The sequence below is a fragment of the Passer domesticus genome, chromosome 5, assembly GCF_036417665.1.
Source record: "Passer domesticus isolate bPasDom1 chromosome 5, bPasDom1.hap1, whole genome shotgun sequence".
NCBI lineage: Eukaryota > Metazoa > Chordata > Aves > Passeriformes > Passeridae > Passer > Passer domesticus.
In genome coordinates, this window is record NC_087478.1 from 14,109,320 (window position 1) to 14,132,168 (window position 22,849).

General features: G+C 36.4%; 1 protein-coding gene across 5 annotated transcripts in view; it reads left to right on the forward strand.

The window, feature by feature from the left end:
• Positions 1-22,849, forward strand: part of CPNE8 (copine 8) — a 70,042-nt gene that overhangs the window by 17,578 nt on the left and 29,615 nt on the right. For all 5 annotated transcript variants that reach the window (XR_010363460.1, XM_064422091.1, XM_064422092.1 and 2 more), the window contains 8 exons: positions 2,643-2,689; positions 3,635-3,738; positions 6,664-6,703; positions 7,465-7,541; positions 12,707-12,770; positions 15,350-15,453; positions 17,269-17,373; positions 20,547-20,588. Coding sequence is in view for 4 of the 5 variants with exons in the window: in XM_064422091.1 (XP_064278161.1) it covers positions 2,643-2,689; positions 3,635-3,738; positions 6,664-6,703; positions 7,465-7,541; positions 12,707-12,770; positions 15,350-15,453; positions 17,269-17,373; positions 20,547-20,588 (583 nt within the window). In the remaining variant the exon portion in view is untranslated. The remainder of the gene's footprint in view (positions 1-2,642; positions 2,690-3,634; positions 3,739-6,663; positions 6,704-7,464; positions 7,542-12,706; positions 12,771-15,349; positions 15,454-17,268; positions 17,374-20,546; positions 20,589-22,849) is intronic.

Genomic DNA, 22,849 nt, shown 5'->3' on the forward strand with positions numbered 1-22,849 from the left:
GCATTTCTCCAGTTGGATATGAATTTGATGACGTTTTTTAGTGATTACTGCAATTAATGTATCAGGATCTTTACAAAACTCTCTCCAAGAGCCATTTGAGATAGTGAATCTTAACATTGATGGAGACCAGTATCATGGTTGGTTTCCTAAAATTTATGGAGTGCATTTTAGAGGAAATATATAAAACATTTTTTAAATTTTCTACATTTGCAAAGAATTTATCAGAAAGACTGAAATATGTCTTCTCTGTAGCTTTCATTAGGGCTGACTTTTTTTTTTTTTTTAAATGTCAGTTTGAGATGCACAGGTATATGTACTCCTGTCAGACTTGTACCTTTTACTTAAAATAAAATGTTATATGAGGTGACTGCTTATTAGTCTATATTTTCATTATATTTAAAATACCAGCCACATCTGCAGCCTAGAAGGGGAGCCCTTACTGCAGTCTACAACTAGTAGAGGGTTGTTTAGCCTGAAGAAAAGGAGCTCTCTAAAACCCCCTGAAAGGTGGTTGTAGTTAGGTGGGGTCTCTTTCTCCAAGCAACAGCTGTCAGAACGAGAGGACAGTCTCAAGCTGCACCAAGGGAAATATAGGCTGGATAATAGGAAGAAGTTTTTCCCAGAAGGAGTGATAAAATATTGGAATGGCCTGTCTGGGGAGGTGGTGGAGTCACCATCCCTGGATGTGTTCAAAAAAAGGCTGGATATGACACGCAGTGCCATGGTTTAGTTGAGGTGTTTAGGGCATGGTTTGGGCTTGATGTTGAAGGTCTCTTCCAACATTATGATTTTGTGATTCTGTGATCTTCCACTGATCTCTTCTCTGAGACAGGACCCAAGGGAATGGCCTCAAGTTGTGTCAGGGGAGGTTTAGGTTGGGTATAGGAAAAAAGGTTTTTCCTCAGAGGGTGTTTGGGCACTGGAACAGGTTCCCCAGGGCAGTGGTCACAGCATCAGCCTGACATAATTCTAGAAGTGTTTGGACAATGCTCTCCAGCTCATGGGGCAGCTCTTGGGGTGTCCAGGAGCTGGACTTCGATGATCCTGCTGGATCCCTTCCAGCTGGGTCCCTTCCAGCTCAGGGTATTCTGTGATTCTACAGTTCTGGATGGGTAGTCAGAAGTTCAGTAACCTACAGAACTTTCTTTAGCTGATTTCATAGCTTCTGTTTCATTCTGTTTTCTCACATTTTCCCATTTCACTTCATGCCTCATGTAATACACTCTAGCAGCCTACTCCAGAGTGTGTTGTGAAAATAGGCTTTTTGGTTTGGATTCACTTTGCTGTAAACAGTAGCCAGAGGTAGGCACATGATTGCCAAGGGTTTATTTAGAGTCAATGGAGAAAGACTGACATCTCCTGAGAATTATTTTGAATATTTTTTTATAAAAGCTTTTTTTCATCTACAAGACATCTTACTTAAAACATCAAAGTGTTAACTTTTAGCTTCTACGTGAGCTAAAATATTGAAAATGCTTTTTTCTGTTTCTCCTCTTACTTTCTCCTGCCTAAGGGGATGATTTTTTTTTTTTTTTTGGTGTGGAGCAAATGCATTTTAAGTAAGAAGAAAATGTAGTTAGAAGGTTGACTTCATTTCTGCTTTGGTCTGTTGATGATTCTGACTTCACTGAGAACAAAATCAAACCTCTACCTTTGCTGTTCAAGGCTACAGCCTAAAACCATATTATTTTTATCTTCTTTTGAAAAATAATGATTTGTCCAGGAAAATAACTTGTTGAGGGGAAAAAAAAATACTGAAATATCTGTATTTCTGTTGTTTAGAAAGGATTTGAAGAGGAAATTTAGGTAAAAATTGCTTTATCATAGTTACCTGTAACTAGTTCAAGACTCTAGAAAATAAGGTTTATAATGCTCCTTCAGTGCAAATGATATGTACTTAAATTAGTGTTTAAAAGACCTGATTATAATCACTGCACCCCCGTCACCAGTCCTTGTGATGGCAGCTCAAGCTTAATGTGAGTGCTCTACTGGAAATAGAGATCTGAGTGGCACCTGTGGGATTGTTCTGCTTGGTTTTTCAATATCAGGTTAGGTCGACAAATTTAATTTATTCTATTTTTTATCAGGCTTTTGTTTAAAAAAATAAAGTACACATATATGAGATGCTTAAATATAAATATAAATATAAATAATTTGATGCAAAATGAAGGAAGAAAACCCAAGAAGTCTTTTTTTTTTTTTTTCTGGTTCTGTTTCCCCTGTTTCTTGTCAGTAGGGTTCTCATTTGTTTTTTTTAACTTTAATTTACTTATCTCTTGAAGGAAGTATATTTTAGGGTAATTGTGCATTAAATTATCTAGAATAGCCTGACCACCCACATTTAAAGAAGACCTGCTTTTATCCAATTTTGCCTTTAAAGACTGTCAAGTGCATTGCTGGAGGTCAGCCATAAATGCTACCTGCCATTTTAGAAGCACTCCATTTATTAGCTGATTTCTGCAACAGCTGGACCCCACATGATCACCAGTCTGGTTAGGCTTGTTGACAGCTGAGGGAAAGCATTACTATTTGGTTGTCCTAGTTACTATTTTCCACAGCACAAGAGACTACAAAATTAGTTCACTTAATTTAAGGATGTGTTAAAGTTTGAAAATAACCAAACTTTTTTTTTCTTTTCAAAGTCTGTGTTTTGTACACACAAGCAATTGGAAACAAAGAATGGAGAGAGGTAAGATGCATATTCATAGATGTACAAACCTTTTGGGTATATTTAAGGCTGGTCATTTGTCCTAGCAGAAGAGGGCATGTCATTGCCTCTTGAATGCCATGCTAGGGGTTGTATTTATTAGCAAATACTAAAATATAATCACACTGATCTCAGTTTCCATATCTGTATCACACATTTCCATCAAAAAAGAAAACAAAATAGAGAAATCACATGAGTTCCCCATTTTACAGTCTCCCTCAAATAAATTAAACCAGACTTAGCTGTCAATTTGGATAAGGTTTGTGGCTCTGAGGAGAGGAAAACATTCAAACAGGACTGAGCTGTGGTGATGGTCAGTGTCAGCAAAACTGGTCTGTAGCTGTGGTAAGGATCTACCTTTCAATTTTTTAAAAATTAAAATATTTTCAGCTTGAAAGGGGCTGAGGCACCTCCTATAAACATTAAGAAGGAAAAGGCATTTTGCCAAAAGGTCAGAGAGGGGAGTGTTGAAGAGAGAGCTGAACTGAGGTGGAATAGGAGATTGACAGTGTAAAAATGATATATTTGAATTAGAAGGATTATGTTCCCTAATATTTAAAGCTATCTGAAATAAACAATATATGCCAGCTTTTGCTTGCTGTAGTGTTCGGTTTGGTGAGCATTTCTTCAGGAAACAGTGGATTTTTGTTACTGATTAAATTTTTTTTGGATTTTTATTGGCTTTGGGAGATGATGTTGATGAAGTTTAGGTCATACAATACAAGGTATGTACCACTCTATATTGAAATATGAAGTCTTCTGCCCCTCTGTCTTCATCCACAGGTCTATTCATGTGAATGCAGTCATTTTCTTTCTGTTTAAGAGAGGTTTTTACAGGCTGTCATATATCTCCTATATTCCTGGTATTGGTAATCTAATTATACTTCCTTATAGCATATAGCTTAAATGTACACTTTTCTTTTACAGTTTGGAAGAACAGAAGTAATTGATAATACTTTAAATCCAGATTTTGTAAGAAAATTTATAATGGACTACTTCTTTGAAGAAAGAGAGAATCTGCGATTTGATTTGTAAGTTAACAATCTTTGACTCTAATATTGCAGTCTCTGTAAGCATGTAAAGTTTTGTCCAGCATAAAATTTACTTGAAGAGAGATGGTATCTATTGACATAGGATAAATTAATGTAATACACGTGATTGATTTAGCATTGCTTCCTCAGAAATAAATGTGCAACATAATGACTGAGTTTTACGAAATTGGTGGATGTTAACTAGTCAAAGTACAATTATGCTTGCAATTATTACTTTCAGGAAATAAAAATGAAAAGATGTCAAAACGTTAAAATGTTCTTGAAACACAGCCAGAAAAACAGGTACAGATATGATGTCCAGAAATAAAGTACTGTACAAGTAGTACAGAGCCAAGATTTTCTTTACTATGAATCTAAGTATACTAAATTTTAAGATTTTTGAAACAACAGCAGTTGTTTGAGAAGTAGATGGCTTTTGACATTATTCCAAATGTGCTCATTTCATTCCATTGGTGGAATTGTTTTGACTTTGACTTCATTCTTTGGAAAGCAGAACTGAGAGTCCAGTCACCCGGTTATGTCACCATTGCATGTTGTCTCTTGCATTTCAGTACTTTCTGATTATTTCAGTCTTTGTGATAATCAAGGTTGTCTTGTTTTGGGGGTTTTTTGGGTTTGTTTGTTTGTTTGTTTGTTTTTGGTTTTTTTTAATTTTATTTTTAAAATGTTCATCCTATTTTTTATTAGCAGTTCTTTCTTAACCTTGCCCTAGGAGAGAGTATGAATAACCCTCATAGATAATTACATTTTTGCTGCAGTTTTGCATCACACTATGCACTGTGGCCACCAATTTTCTTTGTATGTCCTTTTTTAGTTGAAGAACCCTTTGCCTATTTCTTTTCACTTCCTTTGTAAGATGTACTAGACCACCTATTTCAAGGAATGAAAGGAAATACTAAAGCCAGGAAGATTACAGGGTGTTTTGAGGTAGCTGGGTACAAATCACAATGGAAGCCTGATGCAGACTTTATTTGTAGTTTTAAAAGTTAGGTTTAATGTCATTCAATCTGTGGAGTATAACTACAGTGGGTTATTTAAAATAAGATTTAAGTCAGAGCTAATCAATTTGTGAAATAAAGGATTCTTCTCCAAGTATAAAGCAGTGCTGAAATAGCCACACAGTGGGGGCTGTGTGGAAATCTGTATCTGTTTGCCTCCTGCTTCTCAGAGGGTGCATGTAGGGTATGGGGAGGGGCAGTGCAGTAGAATGAGAAGTGAAAGAAGTGAACTGAAAAAGAGAAAGCTCAGTCTACAGAAAGAAAGGGGGGTCTGTAAAGACCTTCTGGATAAGTGTTTTCTGGAAAGGACTTGGACCTGGAAGGGAAAACACAGTCCTCTGTTTAATTCTTTATGTAGTCAGAGAAATGGGCTCCTGTCTGTTTGTGAAAAGCTGTAAATATCACATGTTCTCTGTACTTATCAGAAAGACCTGGCTACTTTCTGCTGCTGTCCTGGGTTAGCTGGACTCCAGTCTGTCCTGAACTCAAAGCTGAATAGCTGTTGCTGTCTTTGCCTGCAAGTGACCATATAGCCATATTGTGTGAATTTACTGTAGAGCCTATAACAGTGATGGATGAAAAATTAAATATCTTAGAGCTCTGAGTTAGAAATGTGAATCTCACATAGCCATTCATGGATTAAATCCCAATTCTGAAGCTTTAGAAAGCTTCCTGTATTCAGTTCCTTGGCAAAATTGTGTACTACTGTTGGCCAAAGTGTTATTTTTCAAAGAAATTCCTTATATGATTCATATATTTTGCGGGGGAAAAAAAATCAAGTGGCAAGTATATCTTTGATATTTGATGCATCAGTAAATAAGCATAAACCCCCCCAAAATGCACAGCCACCAGTGTCACAGGCCCCTTTCTGCTCATAGCTGGTACTTAGCAAGTGGTTTTGCCAGTGAAGTCATTCTTCATTTTACTTCTGTAGCTATCCCTCAGGTCAAATTATAAGTTGTGTTTTTCTGTTCAATTTCACCAAACAGTTTGCTTTAAATTGGAGGTTTTAACTCATGTTAATGGTATTTGTAGGAATTTCTTTTCTTTATAAATATGTTTCTAAAGCTTTGACTGTGCTGCACCACATCAGCTATGTTATGGCATTCCTGTCATCCTGACTTGTGATCTGGTCCATGAGGCATCCCAGCAGCCAGCTGTGGCAGCACAGCCCAAGGGGTAGCATTCCGTGCAGGGAAGCCTGACATGGGCAGTAACACAACAGATGAAAACCTTTTTCAGTTTAGTTACTGGTATTGAATCTGAACAGGTTATCTGATAAGAATATTACTTGGATTATCTGATAAAGACAGAAGATTATTAAAGTATAGAGATTAGTAATTCTTTATTAATTTCTTACTTTTTTTTTCAATGTCTCTTAAATTCAGAGAGTAACTTTTTTAACTCTTGACTTGATTATGGAAGGGAAACTATGACATTTTCTAACTGGAGAAAGGCCAAGATTATCATAAACTCAAGAGAACAAGTAAAACTCCTGCTTAAAAGCAGTTCAGTTTATTGTTAGTTAGTTTATTTGCTTATTCAAATGACTGAAAAATTACCTAAGAAAGTAACTTACAAGTTTGTTTTCTAGGGTTAATTTTTAACTTTTGGTCTGGTTTTTGTCATCTTTCACTGTTCACACAGGAATATCAGAAGAATATTTCTCTTTAAAGCTTGCACTTTGTTGAAAATTATTTCATTTCAAATAACTAGTGAACCATAGTCCTATATATGATGACTCAGTTTGGCCTTACTGGAGAACTTCCATTCACAAATCTGTTTGTGTAAATTTCACAAATGGCAATAGGTGAAAGAATTATTTGATTTTTGTTTCTTTGTGTCATTATCCTCAGATATGTCATCTGGCAACTCTGATATAAATTTTCTTTTTTTTTCCCCTAAGCTATGATGTTGACTCAAAGAGTCCTAACCTGTCAAAACACGTAAGTTCTTCCTCACTTTTATAATTCCTTGTGTTAAAATGCTTGCATTTCTTAAGTAGGTTTCTTTTCTTTTGACTGTAAGTAATATCACATATACAGAGACAAATACAGCGGTTGTGCTATGAGTGAAAATACATAATGCTGATGAGTATAATGTTAGTAGGACATTTCTCTTGCAAAGGGCATATTTGAGCATGCATGCATGCCTTTTCAGGTATGTTATATGCTGCAATTAGTTGATACTTTTTTGTGTCCTAAAATTGAAGCATGTTTTGATTGTGTCTCAATGTTAGAAGAAACTTTTTATATTCATGTTGTCTTGAAATGGGAGTATGAAATAGTAACTTTAAAATTTAGAGATGCCAGAGTAGAATTCAGATGCTTCTCAGTGAATTTGAAAAATAAATACAAGAAGGCTTTGGTAAGACAACCTTTGAGAACCAGGAGCAAAGGAAAAGAGGATAGTAGAAGAAATACTCTGTGTGTGCTTCACAATGAAAAGATGAGGCTTTTACCCGTTGATCTGTGATTACATCCTCACTGTAGTGATTGTGTAGTGCCTTAGAATTACATCTAGAAGTATAACCTACTGTTATGTCAAACAGGTGGCAGTCTGTTTATGATTCCCTATTGCATAGTTATTGCTAAGATGTGGTGTTCAGCAGAATCTGTTCTTCAGTAGGGAACAGCTCAGATAAATGGGAAACCAAATTTCATTGTGTGAAATATGAATTCTGATTTTTTATGTTTTTGCTTTTCAGGATTTTTTGGGACAGATGTTTTGCACACTGGGAGAAATAGTGGGATCACAGGGGAGCAGACTGGAAAAATCAATTGTGTAAGTATTCTGGAATGTTGGATGAATGCATACTGCTAGAGGCTAGAGTTGTGGAGCTTTTTTGCTGTGAGATCTCTTGATATACAGAATTGACAGATATGGCTTTTAAGAGAGAGTAAATAGTTACATGCAGTAGAAATCTTTCTTTATATAGGCTATGATATTTTAGGTTTCATTTTGGACAATTAGCAAAGGAATTAACTAATCCATAATTTTTGTCTAACACAATCACTCAAAATTATTAATGTCAGCAAATATTGTGGTTATTAGACAGCAGTATTTTATGATTCTCCCCTTAATCCCATTCTGGATATTAAACTTTTAAAAACATGTCTAGGAAATAATCTTGAGGACCAGTACAGTAAGTGTCATAATAGAGAAGTTCTGTTAGGTTATGGGATTTAAAAAGTGGTCTGTGAACAAATGAGAAGAGTGTCCCAATGGTTGGTGGGGGAGCCCAAATACCTTGCCCTGGTTGCTTTCAGGGCCATCCCAGGAGAGTCATCAGCTTTTGGAAGCTCATCTCCACACACTGAAAGAATCACAGAGCTACAAGGCACAGGCAGGGGAACTCCAGTAGCACAGTTAAGGGAACAGCCCCTGCCCAGCTCCAGGGCTGTCCCAGGAGAACCAGAGCTCCAGCACTGTGGGATGGCTACACACAGCAGGTCACTGCTTGTTCTGGACATGTTTTAGTTCCTGATGGCTGCACAGTTTGAGCGCAGAAATACTGTCTTGCCAACTGGGACAAGAGGTTGGCCCTATTTTCTTCTACTAAAGCAACAGCTCACTGACTTTTCACTGTCTAGGCCTAGCTCGTGCCAGCTGCCACAGCAAATTGCACTGTCACAACTCCATGGACTGGGTTGACTGATTGTCAGTTGATTCTACTGGAAGCCTGTGGTCACTTGGTCAGAGAAAGTGCTAAGTTTGAAGACATTTGTATTTAGTAAGATGAATCTCACCTGACTTTTTGAAAGTCTCCAAGTTTGTTTCTGTCCTCAATTAGTATTCAGTGCAGTACACTTTTTTTTCCCTGAGAAAATTCCTGAAATTTATTTTGAACATGTAGATTAAAAAGCATCCATTCAGCAGTTTGGCATTTGGTACAGGTTAAATGAAGTCTGAAATGAGTAACAGGTGAAGTTTAAAGTTTGAAATTATCTATTAGAAAAGAAAAAAATATCAGTGAAGATTGTGTGGAAAAGCTGTCTTGCTTCACAGTTGTGTTGGCCTGTGTAATGTATTTTCTCTTGGGTAAACAAGCATTTCTTAGGTCTGGGTTCTGATACTGTCTTGTATGGTAGTTACTAAGTGGACCCAACATGTGGGTAGGCACATGTTAATGAGAGAATGTTTGACTTTTTATCAGTTCTTCATATTGTCCCTGTTTTATTCTGTCATTGCTGGTTTTGGCAGTACTGTGACTTGACAACTGTGCCTGGGTGATTGTCCATTCTGGACTCTCTGAAGTCTGGATGTCTAGGAGACATTTCTGTTATTTAGGAAACTTTGCAGTGCATTTCAGGATTGTTTGCTCATAGATGTATGTTTAATGTCTCTTAATAGTCAAACAATGAGAATTGAATTGACAATATTGCACGTCTTCCCTTTTTAGAGATATTTACTGCTTTGAGTTTACTGTTCTATTTATGAAGTCAAGTCTGTGTTCTCATAGCATGAATGCTCTTTATGATCTATGAGTTAAGAGAACTTTATCTTTTCACCATATTTCTGAAGTTCATTAGCATTTTCCCTCTTCAGTTCTCTGCCAATGAATGTACAAAGAAGAGAATGCTTGGTGCTGTTTTAGTCCCAATCAGCTACCCTACAGAAGTACCATTTTTTATACTTAAGCAGATTGAGAAGCTTGAATTCCATTCTCTGATTGGCATTCAAGGAAGCTCTGATGTTCTTTCAAAATTAAAATTAGAAAGACTTGAAGCTTATTATTCTCTGGAAGAAGCTCTATCTACTTTAGGCATTTGCAAAAGTTTTACACAATTCAGGATTCCATGGCTGCCATGAGCTGTCCAGCTTGAAGTCAGATTGTGCATCATCAGGGAAGGTTCCCTGAGGAAGTCTACAGTGAAAGGGTAGTCTTGTCCTTCCTCAGTGTGAAAGTAAAACATCTCAAGCCTAGAGGGTCACCATTGCTGTGGTCAGGCAGGAGGGCTGAAACACACCTTGCACTAATCTTCATGGCAAGTACAAAAGTGAAGGTACACAATTCACATTTTTCTTTGCCTGCATGGCATGTATGCCTTGCAGTTTCATTGGTGTTACAAGCACAGTGGATTACACCTCTGAGGCATGAACCTGACAGTATTTCTTCTTGGCAATTGTGAGATTGTCCCCTGAACCTCCTTCTTTTTCTGAAACCATTACAGACTTGGAATTTTATGCAGTCTGTCACAGGAGAGTCTTGCTCCCAGTATTGTAGTGTGGTAGCCTGTTATCCTTGTGACAGTGAGCATTTTTTGTTCAAGAACATACTTTAGTGTTGCACTTTATTTTACAGTCTGGCCAGATACAGATGTGAACATTTGTTTTGGATAATTTCTACTGGAAAATAATTCTAGGAATTCAAAGAAGGTGAAATGGATAATGTGACATTTTAACAGTAATGTTTTTCTCTTTACCTGTTGTGTTACTAGATTCATTAAATGCCTTCTCAAGACAAGCTCCATGTGTAAGATTTACTCTGCCTGGCCTCACGTGTTCCAGCTGTACTGGCATGAAAGGATAATGTGCAGATTCATCTACTTCCCGAAATGCTGTGGTTTCATTTTTCTCTCAAGAGTGTCACCTGCTCAGACATTATCCAGAATTAGATCTCTGCACATTCTGTTTTCCTAGAGAGAAGATGCTAGCCATATTTATAACTCTGAGCAATGGTTTTTTTCAGGATCTGCTAAGTGCATTCCTGTAGGGATTTCCTTTGATGAGGGGATGGGGCCATTGCAAAGCTTAATGAGCATTCTATGCTAGTTATTCACATCTGAGTGCCATTGCCTGCTAATGAGGCTCTACTGGAGCCAGATGGCCTATTATGTGAAGTTCTTTTTCCTGTCATTTTGCTGTGAACATAACTGATAGAAAAATACCTGAACTTCCCAATCCCATATATATTTGTCTTATCCTTTTATCTGTGGGTGTGACTGTCAGAGGGCTAGGCTCTGCAAATTCAGGGATAAGCCTGTACATTTTTGAATGACCTGAAAGATGTTCCATCCTCTGCCTCATTGCAATTCCAGCTTGCAAAATTGGAGGCCCTTTTTCGCCTCTCAGGTTTGAATTTCCACATAAATGATCATCTTTTACACAGGCTCTGCAAAGGTCCTCCTTTCAGTCCTTTTTAAAGCCCAAGTACTCTTCAGAATGTCCTTTTAAACTTCTCTTGATTCTGCAGATGTGGTGTCTCAATTGTGGAATAATTTATTCTAAGGAGACAATAATTATTTCTCAAGACTGTATCTTATATGGACATGCAGGTATTGTTGAAAACCTTTCTTTGGTAATGGTTGTCTGTTCTGTTCCTCTAACAATGACATTTCCTGCTCTTTCAAATGCTGTCCAAAAAGAGGTGATCACTGTAGAGAAACCTACAGGTTCTGGGCTCTCAAGCCAGTAGGACCCACTGAAATGTAGATTTTCACATTTTATTTTCCTTTATTTAGTTTCCACTCTGTTTACACTTAGACTGGCACATTTTCTATATCTGAGTTTCAGATAACTAGCTCTTGAATGGTGGAATTGACTGCAGTTATGCAATATAGATTACAGTTAATTATCTATCTATCTATCTATCTATCATCTCTCATTATTACTCCACAAGCCCTGATCTGTAACTCTTTCCAGAGAAACCCCGAGAGACTAGTTGCTCAAACATAAATTTTTCTATTGTAATTTCCGTGCAATAGAACCAGTTCCAGGGTAGTTCACTACCAGCTATCTCTTAGAGCTAAGGAAGATGAGCAATGGTCCTTTATTCTGGATTTTAACAGGTAGAACTCTTACATGCTTGTCTTTAACATAGTATTGGTCAGTGTTTCTCTGGCAATTGGAAAGACTGGTATGTAATGATGAATCTCTAAGTAATTTTTTTTTTTTGTATCTGAAGTTTTGACCAGCTTGAAATTATTTTTTTTTTCTTACAGGGCATTATTGCAAGTTAAAGTTTGTTCCATTTGTCTGATCTGTGACCACTGATGTTTTTCTCAGAGTGCTTACCTTACACTTAAGGATTTTTTTTTAAGGAATTTTTTTAAGGGAATTTGTAAGAGAACAAAGTCTTTAGTGTCTGCAAATGTTCCAGTACTATTTTCATGCATGTAGACTTAAGTTTTTACTTAATAGCATCAAAAACCGTACAAGTCATTTGGTAGAGTTTTTAGTTGCTGAATAATGAGAACTTGATCTGTAGAGAAATTCTGTGCTAATTTTGATGAAGTATTTCACCTCTTTATGAATCATCATGTTAATATCGTCCCTCTTTTATAAGGCCCATGGCCTTCTGTGTTGAGTGTGTCCCCATCCAAAAGGCTGCTGGTACTGAATGCTATCAGATTATGTGTGGATTTTCTGTTTCTCTGCTGCTTTTTATGCTGAGGAACTGTTTTGGGATTTCTGGTGTTGCAGCCTGTATTTTTAATTGCTGTCTGGGTGAATAGTAATTCTTTTGCAACTCCTGTATCAGATAGGATGGTGAGATTATTATGTGTCTTCATAGACATTACGGAATAAATGTTGTAAAATAATTCTGGTGTTTACCTTTAGCTATATTTTAGGGGGGTTTTTTAAAGTAAAATTTTCAATAGGATGTTTTTCAGAAATCGGTTGTAGAGTCATCTCTAAAGGAAACATCAGTGGGAGGGTGGATAGTAGAATTCTGGTACTATTTCAGCCTATTGAAACTTTGAATGCTGTTTCCTTTAAAATAAAAACTAATTTGTTTCTTGCTAGTTAGAATAAATATGCAACTCATTTACCAATTCACTTCAGAAAAACCAACTTTTTTACACAGGACAAGTGGCAGAAGAGGGAAATTGAATTGCATGCCTTCAGCTTTGTGACTTGAAAACTTGCCTTGAGCTCTGTGTGTCAGCTGTAATTTTCATACATGACATTAAGGAACTAAGGTGTTGTGGTTGTGTATTTTGCAGAGGAATTCCTGGGAAGAAGTGTGGAACAGTCATAGTAACAGCAGAGGAACTAGGGTGTTGCAGAGTAAGTGTGCTCATTGCTTTACAAAAATAACATGAAAATTATTTTGTGATTTACACTGCACTGGATTGTTAATGATATAACTTAGAAATTTGCATTTTGTGAATTATGTAAGAAGTTAGAATTTTCTGTTTTCCTTTAACTTTCTCTTAACTTGCTCTTAGTTTCAGAGGGAAGAAGCAGAAAGAAGCAGAAGCCAATTCTCAGTATCTCTTGCATTCTCTCTAGTGCTCCTTCATGTCCTCACTCTCTTGCAGTCTCTTGCAATGTCTCAGCAGCTGTCATGTACTTGATCTTCTGGATTTTTGTACTTTATCCAGATTTTTACAGCTCATATTCAGAATGCCAGTGAGTTTTGAAATCACTGAATTGCTGAGGTTGGAGAAGACCTTGGAAGATTGTGTAGTCCAATACTCCTGCCCCTCTTAGGGCAGGTTACTCAGGGATCTGTGCAGTTGGGCTTTAAGTCCAAGCAATTTCCACAATTTCTCTGTTACAGCTTTTCATCACACTCAGAGTAAAAAGGTTTTTCCTTATGTTTAAGTGGAATTTCTCACATTTTAAGTATGTACATATTGCAACCTTTTCTTCCACTGGATGCCACTAACCATAGGCTGTTTATTCCCTAGTATCATGTACTTACACAAATTGATAAACCTTCTGTTTTCCAGGCTAAATAATTTCAGCTCTCTCTGCCTTTCCCCAGATGAGAGATGGTCCAATCCCTTAATCATTTTAGTGACGCTTTTGGTGGAATTGCTTCAGCATGTTTGTGTCTTCCTTGGACTGCAGCCTGGAATAATGCTCCAGGGATGAACAGTACTTCGAGTGGCCTCACCAAAGCTGAGTGTCTTCCTTCAACTTTCTGTCAGCACCCTTCCTGATGTAGCTCAGCAGGCTGTTGGCCTTTGCTGACAAGAACACATTGATCAGCTTGTTATCCACCAAGCCCCTTCAGTCCTCTTCTGCCAAGCTTCTTTCCAGCTGTTGGGCTACAGCCTGTCCTGGTGCATAGGGTTATTCCCCTTCAACTGCAGTACCTAGCATTTTGCACTGTGGAACCCCATGAGGTTCATATTGGTTAGTTTTTCCAGCCTGTACAGATGTCTCTGAATGACAGCACAGCCATCAGTTGTATAAACTGCTATTTCTAGTTTTGTGTTCTTTGCAAACTTGCAGAGTTTCTACTCTGTCCATCATCCAGGTTGTTACTGAATGTGTTCAGAATTCTTGGCCCATTTTTGATGCCTTGGTACACTGCTAGTGACTGGTCCCAGGTTGACTTTGTGCCATTCAATATGACCCTTTGAAGCCCATCAGTCCAGCCACTGAACTGTCCAGTTTTCTAGTCCATAATTCATTCGTTTGTGAACAAGGTTTTATGTGAGACAGTGTATAGGGCCATGCTAAGGTGAAGAATAAACAACATCCACTAGGCTGCTCTCATCCACTCAGCCACTCATTTTGTCAGGAAAGGCTTCCAGTGGATCAGGCATGAATTTCCTCTTTGCAAATCCTTTTTGATGTCTCTTGCCCTTTCTCAAAGACAGCAGAACTTACCCTGAACATTGTAACATTACAGAGGTAACTGAAAGTGGCCCCACAGTAATATTAGCCAACTCCATCAGCACTCTCAGGTACCTTCTACCAAGTCCCATGGACTTCTGTAGGTCTGGTCTGATTTAAATGTTCCTTTCCTGGTCCTCCTCTACCAAGCCCAAGTTATCCTTGTTCTAGACTTTCTCAGGTCTGGGTCTCAGGTTTCCAAGAGTCTTGAAGGCAAGTCTTAGCAGTAAGACCAAGACATAGAAAACTATGAGAAACATGGACCTTGAAATGTCTTTTGTCACCTGGTCTCCTGCCCCACTCAATGGTGAGCCCACATTTTCTGTCATCATCCTCTTGTTGCTGTTGCACCTCAAGATCTGTTTATGGAATAATCTCCCAGCAGGCCCTGCCCCAGTTAGCTGGTGAGTCTGCTGCAAGTTTATCTTTGCATTTACAATACTTTTTTAATTCTTTACTTTGCCCAAAGAAATGACTTGTGTGACTTCCAGTTTGCCTGATCACAGCAAAGAAACTTGTTTCCTTATTTGTTGTCAGATTGGATGTACTCGGTACCTTTCAGGCTCATTTTCTTGAAGGTTCCAGACTCTAAAGAGCCAGCAGCCATTTGCTTGACAAGCAGTAGGAGCAGACAACGACAGGTCTAAGTCACTGAAGGAATGAGGCTGAGTTGTGCCTGACTGGAGTTTTTAAAATTAATTCTAATATACTTGCCTTGCCTCTGCATCTCCTTCTTTCAGAGGGCAGTTTTGGATGTCAGGAAATCCTTGAAAAATCCTGAGCCATTTTAGCATAGAAAATTGTTCTTTTTCTGGTGTCCCTACAAAGGAATTCTTGGTTCCAGCCGTTCAAACTGCACTATGAAGACATTACACAAATGTGAATGTGTAGAGAGCATTTAGAAGACACTTGTATCCCCATTTGTTTTGTTTTCTATTTGCATAGTTTAGTAAATTTTTTTAGTGTAGTAAGTAGAGTGCATGCTCTCTGTAATTTTACTTTATTATTCATTTCAGGATTCAGTTTTAATGCAATTTTGTGCAAACAAGCTAGACAAGAAGGACTTCTTTGGGAAATCTGATCCTTTCCTTGTATTCCATCGAAGCAATGAAGATGGGAGGTAGGTGTCTGTTAAGTATTTTTGCTGCTACTCATTAGGTAACTTAATTATTTACAGATAATATAGTTTTCTTTTTTTTTCACTTTCCAGATTAAGCTGCGTTTCTTTTATAATGTTTGTTGGATTTCAGTTTGTCATGTTAGGCAGTATAGGAAGAAAACCATTACAACAAATTGATCAAACACTGCAATTGAGGGTTTTAAGAGGTAAATGTCTCATAAATACGGAGCATTATGACAATTAATTGTAATAAAATAGCTAAATAGCATTACTTTTGTGAAGATATAGTATGCATTTAAATTAAATAGAATTCTCAAAGAAAACTGTAGCTGCAAAATATGCTAATGCTTAGAAATTGTGCTTAGATAAAAACATTTTATACTGCAAATTTAAATTGGGAAATATTTTTTATCTTTTTTACATAGTTCTAAGAAATTGAATTTAAAAATCCCCGAAATAGAATTTATAGTTTTTACAAATGGCTGCTACATTCATGCTTTAATTTGTTAAAGTAGGCTAATCTCTTCTGTTCCACTGCTAAGCCTTGACATGCACTGGTCAACACTCTGCCTTTGTGGGGCTCTACTAGCAGGTTCAGATTTCTTGGAAACTGAAAGTTTTCACATCTAGCATGTATCAAACCAAACCAAGTATTATGATACATAATGGTACTTTTCTGTGTAACTTAGCTGGAACAGTTGTTAGCATAAATCTGTGTATGGGCATGTGCATCTATTACCTGCTTTTTTTCTCTGGGAGGCAGATTATAGGAGCAGTTTCCTGAGTATACACTGCCTATGTAAAACTGCAAGCCTAGAGAAGTTTTGGCTCCTTTGTGAGTGGCATTAAGGTCACTGGTGAAATTTCTCTGGGTGTTACTGGGAGCACTGGTACATGCAGCCTCTCTTGGCCGTGAGTGCCGTTCTTCCCCACTTCCTTCTAAGGGCTGAGTGTGGAGTCAGTAATGCTTTATAGGTATCCTGAATCCAACAGGATGCTGGGGCAGTACTTCTGCACCTCTGGCAGAAGCATGCTTCCTTTTTTTGTTTTTTAGGCTTCAGGCATGTCTTCTGAATCATAGCCAGGATAAAAGTGTAGGTGTTTGGGGCACAAGGAGCACATTCCCTCAAGGGATAACTTCAGTTGCAACTGGGTGAGGAATTTCAGTAATGATTTCACCAGTGACCTTGTCTCTTGCTTTCTTGTGAACAATTCAGTCCCCAGGATGGGGGCTCAAAAGAGGTGTTTTAATTTTGTATCATTTAGAGAAAGCAGAATATGTGAATACAGTTCATGAGAGAAGGTGATCATTGTATCTCAGAGAGGTTTATATGTTTTACCTTAGACAGTCCTAGTTAAAAAGTCATGGACATAAAATGGGGAGTAAAAATCTGAAAGCCATCATTACCTTGGCTCAATTTCTTAATCTCAAAGCAAGAGTCAGATCCTCACAAGATTGCTTTCTTTCTGAAATCTGTACTAATTCCTGGAGGTACAAGGTCTGTTTAAACTAGTGGGATGGAAACTGCTCTTCCCTGAAACACTCACTGAATGGTTATAGTTTCTGTTGAAGTTGTGAGTAAAAACATTTCAGATTAAGAGTTGTTTAGCACTCTAGTCTGTAATCCCTCTCTAGCAGGACTCTTTAGTCTTCCCTTCCTTCTGATTCTACCATATTTCTTTCTTTCTTGCCTTATATTTTATGTGTCCATTGTATGTATGAATGATTACAGCTCTTTTAATTTCATCTTTGATGATGCAAAAGAAAAAGTAAATAAATACAAAATGTATCTTAATTTTTTTAATTAATTGCAGTTTTACAATCTGCCACAAAACAGAAGTTGTGAAAAATACATTGAATCCAGTGTGGCAGGCATTCAAGATTTCTGTCAGAGCACTGTGTAATGGAGACTATGATCGGTAAGATGTAGCTTAAATTTTTTTAGCATATACAATTTTTTTCTCCCTGACTCTTGTGTTCTTTATTTAATCAACATTTTGAAAGGATAATAGGTGTTCAAAACCATTCATCACATTAAAGAATTTAGAAAAATTAAGCATATATGCTGAATCTGTAGGAAATGTTAGTGATATTTTCTGGAAAAAGCTCTTTGCTCTCTATAGTGTGAATTAGAAACAGAAATAAAAGACTAATTTAAAGCGTGGTGTCTGTGACAAGTGCACACAAATATTTTTTAATGTTTCGATGAAAAACAATGATGATCTGTTTTCCTTGGGTGATAATGCAATGTCAGAGGGTGCTGATAAATGAAAGCCTTTAAAATACATAGATCACTAGATGAGAAACACAGAAGGCAGTCATCTTCAGATTTGAAGTTTTCAGTGGTGCCATGCAAAAGGATCTATCTTTAGGTGGACATAATATGTTTTAAATCAACATTTTACAAATTAGTTCAGTGGAAATGGGTGTTTTTAGACTCCTTAAAAATGGCCATGTTGGTTACTCTTTTACTCAGATGCAATGAAAACAAAGCAATTTTGTAATTAGCATATTCAAATAGAATTTTTTACTTGTATTTGGGTTAATGTGCATAATGCATAAGCAAAATAGTATTCATTAAGCTAGTCTCTGGACAATGCACTGTTTATCATATTAAAGAAAAAAAGTTTTCATAATAATTAGGAAAGATGTTGTGATGCAGGTATATTGAAATAACTCCAGCATTCCAAATTAAGGGAACTTAAAAGTGTAATAGCACTCCTCAAATTATTATTGTGTATCTACTGTTGACCTGCTTTCATCATGATGTGCTCAGTGAATAAAGGCTCCATGGGACTTTGTAGTCCTGCATACAACAATCATGTTTCAAATTAAGAAGTAGTCATTAGCTGTCAGGTTAATTCAAATTAACCTGCTGATAGTCCAGAAAAAACTTCAGAGGTTTGGGGTTTTTTAGTTAGAAAACCCTTTCTAAAGATAAGGATTAACTTTCTAACATCCACATGGTAATACATAAAACGCAAATCCCAGAGGTCTCTTTCAGATAGTGGTAGTTTCACAGATAAAGTTTTGGTGCTCTGGGTTCTGTGAGAGATGTGAAAGGTGGGAATAATGTCATTAGTAAAAGTATGTCACAGTAGATGTTTATTCTGGTGGTGGGGATACTAAATGTTCAGCTGGTGCATGCTTCTGAGTGAACCCTGTCCATGTTTTCATTATGGAATGACCAGGATTCACTTAATTTTTCTCAAACTATGCAATTATACAGTGTTTTCAGACATCACAGGAATGGCATTTCAGTACTGCAGTTAGTGTCTAATGTCTTTGTTCTTTCTTTCTCTAAGAAAGCTCTTAGTATGAGCTTTCAAAAAGCACTTAGTTATTTTCTGCATAAAAGTTTTAAAACAGAGACACCCATCTGTAACCTTAATTATTTTTAAATGAAAGGGGGGTTTTTAATATTAAACTAGGAAACCCATCCTCTAAACTGTGTCCTTTAAGGTAAAGGTTAAGTTTCAGTATGTGAAGATTGGAAAGGTCTTTTAATATCTTGCATATCATGCAAAATAGATAAAAGTCAAGATCCGTAATTAATCCTTTAATATGAAATAAATTTCATTTCAAAGAGAGGAGCTTTATTCAAGGACGAATCGCTCTTACTGCAGTTACCTGTCTGAAGATCCTTCTCAGGAATTTATCTTGATATTCTTAATAATTTATTTTGATAATCCGAGTTTTCTCACTGAGATGATTTTGCTATTTGGACACAGATTTGTAAGACTATTCAAAACTTAAATCCCACTAAACCTTACATAAATCTTAACTTAGTGGTGTGTTCTGTCTGTCATAACAGGTTTTGAAATGGAAGTAAAATAATGATCGTCTAGGGAAAAAACATTGTGATATTGCCTTTTTTTGCTAAATTCCTCTGAAAGTGAAAATAGTTTCCTTTGAAGGCTGAAATACTTGGTAGGATAAGAGGTTTGGAATTGTTTTTCACTTTGTTCTTCAGAACAACTTTCACTTTAATCAGTTTTTATTGTAAGGTAACTTAAATCCAACCTGAATTATGCAAGAGCTATAAAATGTAACAAATGGTGTGGTTAAGAGCCTTTAAATTTGAGTTGAAAAGAGGTACATCCAGACAAAGTACGTCCTTCTTTTCCTATTTTGGAATATCATAAAAAATATGGAAAACATCCAGGTGTGAATTGCTTGATATTATATTGTATATAATACCAGCTGTTGCTCAGCTTTATCCCCAAAGAATCCCTTCTTAGTAAAGAAAATTAGTCAATATATATATTTGACTGTATGTAATTGGAAGAATGCGGAGCAGCTTCCATGGCAGCAAATTACAAAATAATTGCTTAGATTCTTGTCCCTGCTATTAATAAGACAGCCCTGATGACTTCACTTCATGTGAAACTGTTCTGAAGAATAAAAGTAAGTTACATTGTTGCTTAAAATATGGGAGGTGTTATTTTTCTATCCCATGTTCAGTTGATTTTAGGCCAAATAGGATTCACTGCTAGTGGTAGTTGAATTTGCTTAATATATGCACTTTCTGTAGTAAAAGGAGGTGAAGCTATATACTGTCTCTACCCTCAAATATCTTTCCTGTTTCATCAAGGATGTTGATGATAATATGCTCTGTAGTAATTGCATTTTAAGAAATCCACTCTTGAAGTAAGCATGTGAAACATGATTGATCTTTACTTGGGAAATGTCTGCTTTTTCCTTTTATCTGTTTCCCAAGGTTAGAGCTGCCCTCAAGAGTTCACTTTACTCATAAGGAAACAGTTCTTATAAACTTTGATAATACTTTAAAGTTTAAAGAATCATTTATTTTAAAAACCACAGAAAATTCAGAGCATCAGCAAGTAAAAATATGTTGGTCAAACTTCCAGTGTGTTTCCTTAGTTTCCACTGTATTTAGCTATTGATTTATGAAGAAGCATTGTGTAACCTGACAGGCTATTTTCTGCCCCATGAGAAATGACTGAAAAAATCTGCTTTTTGGATTTGGCACAAGTGATGCACCCCTATGCTATTAATCTTAAAGGCAGTCCGGGTACATAATTAACATTTTAATAGGGTTGTGTTGTTGTTTTATTTATTTTTTTTTTAGGACAATTAAAGTAGAAGTTTATGACTGGGATAGAGATGGAAGGTAAGACATTATTTCTGTTAAACTTAAGGGTTATGTCTGCATGTATATACATATTGCAAAACATATAAATATTTAGTGTCCAGCATAATATTAGAGAAAATTAGTTATATTTCAATACTTAGAAGTACAGGTACTGGAAAAATTCTGCTGTGATACAGCTCTGTGTTTTGCAGTTGTGCTAAACACTGATGCATTAGCCTATTTTAAACCTGCTGTGTGTATATTCATCCATGGAACTTGATAAAATGCACATGCCTGCAGTGGCTACTCATGATGGCCTAACTATTGCAATATAGAAGCCACCTAGTCATTACCTTAATTTCAGATTGGGTTTGAATGTTCATTTCCTTGTCTGTCTTCATCAAAATGTTATTGTAAACTCTGGAGCTGGAAGACCTGAGTTTTGTATAACCCCCTTGAAAGAGGATAGTGGAATATACATGGAATTTCTGTTGCTAAATAAGGAGGGATATCTCTTATTCTTAAGAGCTGTGAACCCCGGTGTACTGGCTGTACATTTTTTTTCTGAAGAAATGAGCCTTTCAAATTGCCTTTATTTTGACAAACAAGGTACAATTATCGTTTAGCACAGTGGATTGATACCTCTTGTTCTTTTAAAAATGTTTGCGCTTATATCTTCATACTTTGATTAGAAACTGTATTCATAAATCTTGGTACTAGAACTGAAATTTAATACAGTAATATGTTTATTTCCATTTATCTTTAAGTTGGTCTGTCTTAATTATTTCCTGTTAATTGTAATTTCTATTTTAAAAGACATGGATATGCACTTGCATTTTGATTTTTAAAAGCATATTATTTATTCTACAGTAATGTCTTTAATACAACCAAAGCAATTTGCTTCTAGTATTATAGATAATGCTATTGTGCTTCTGTGGCAATGTCTTGTAAACATAATAGGCAAATTTATCCTGTGCTACTGTTCATTACTTTGCTGACAAGATCCAAAAGCCTGTTCAGCTTTCTTGGATTGTAATTTTGTCTTTTTGGTTTTCCATCATGAAGCCTGTTGATTTACAAGTGTTCTTATCTCATGTTTACCCTGTATGAATACCTGCCAGGGTAAATTCATCCTTCTTGATTAGATATTTGCTGGAGAGAAATAACATATATACATAGCATATTCTAGCAATTAAAATAAGTTTATTTAAATTTAAAAAGCCATTTAAAAAGCAAAAAAATCATTGCATCCCTGTCAGAATTTCTATTTACATTCTTTTCTCAATGAGATTTGGCAAATCCTTAAAAACTTTTTATGTTTGTGTATAAACCATATTTTTTTGAAAATAAGCTAGCAATGAAAAGTTGAATCTTATTGCCACATTAATAAAAAATAAGTATTATATTTTATCAAGGTATCAAACCCCATGTGCTGTCTCACTTTATCCAAAATCTGTGAGATTAAAAAGAAAAGGAAGAAATCCAACAAATAACACTGAATAACTGCGAGAGTGAAATCTTGAATATACTGTGGATTTTAGGCAATCATTAGCCTCTCCAGTCTCAAATAGTTTCAGATATTATCTGCGTTTGCTCACATCACAATCTGAATACCTATAAGATTAATAGCTAAAAAACAAAAAGTGAAGGATAGCATTTACATGTTTTCCTTTTTTTTCTAATGGTATGATTTTTTTCCTTTTTGCTTTCTGTCTATTTTGAATTTAGAAGCACACTGAGCACTGACATCTTTTGTATAAAAGTCGTCTGAAAGATGACACAGCACTCATCTCATGTGGCTTTAGACAATGCAAAAATCAGACAAGTAGATTGAACTAATCACTTAAGCTACCTCAGTGGCTTACGGGGGAAAATGGTCTGATTGAATCCATCCTACCTGGAATAAATTGCCATTTGGTGGTGCCTGTAAACCTATATAGTGATGATAGCAAAACCTAAGTGCCTAATTTAACTTTGACATTGTCAAGTATATCTGAAATGAATCCCATTCAAGAGTTACTCTAGCAATTTTTTTGTACAACTCTGCTGTTCCTCAGTTTATATTAATTTCCATTTGTGATGGACAGTTTTTATAAGCTGTTGTTACGTAGCTGGACACTTCATACTGAATCTGTTTGCTCCAGAGATGTGCAGACTGGGAAGGACCAATCTTTGAAAGATTGCCTGCACTCTAGACAGCAAAGCAAGTTATTCTGAATATTACAGGCTGTTCTGCAATCAGGAAGACAAAATTATGGTGCATGTACTTGATTTCTGAATCATGACTTAACTGGATTTTG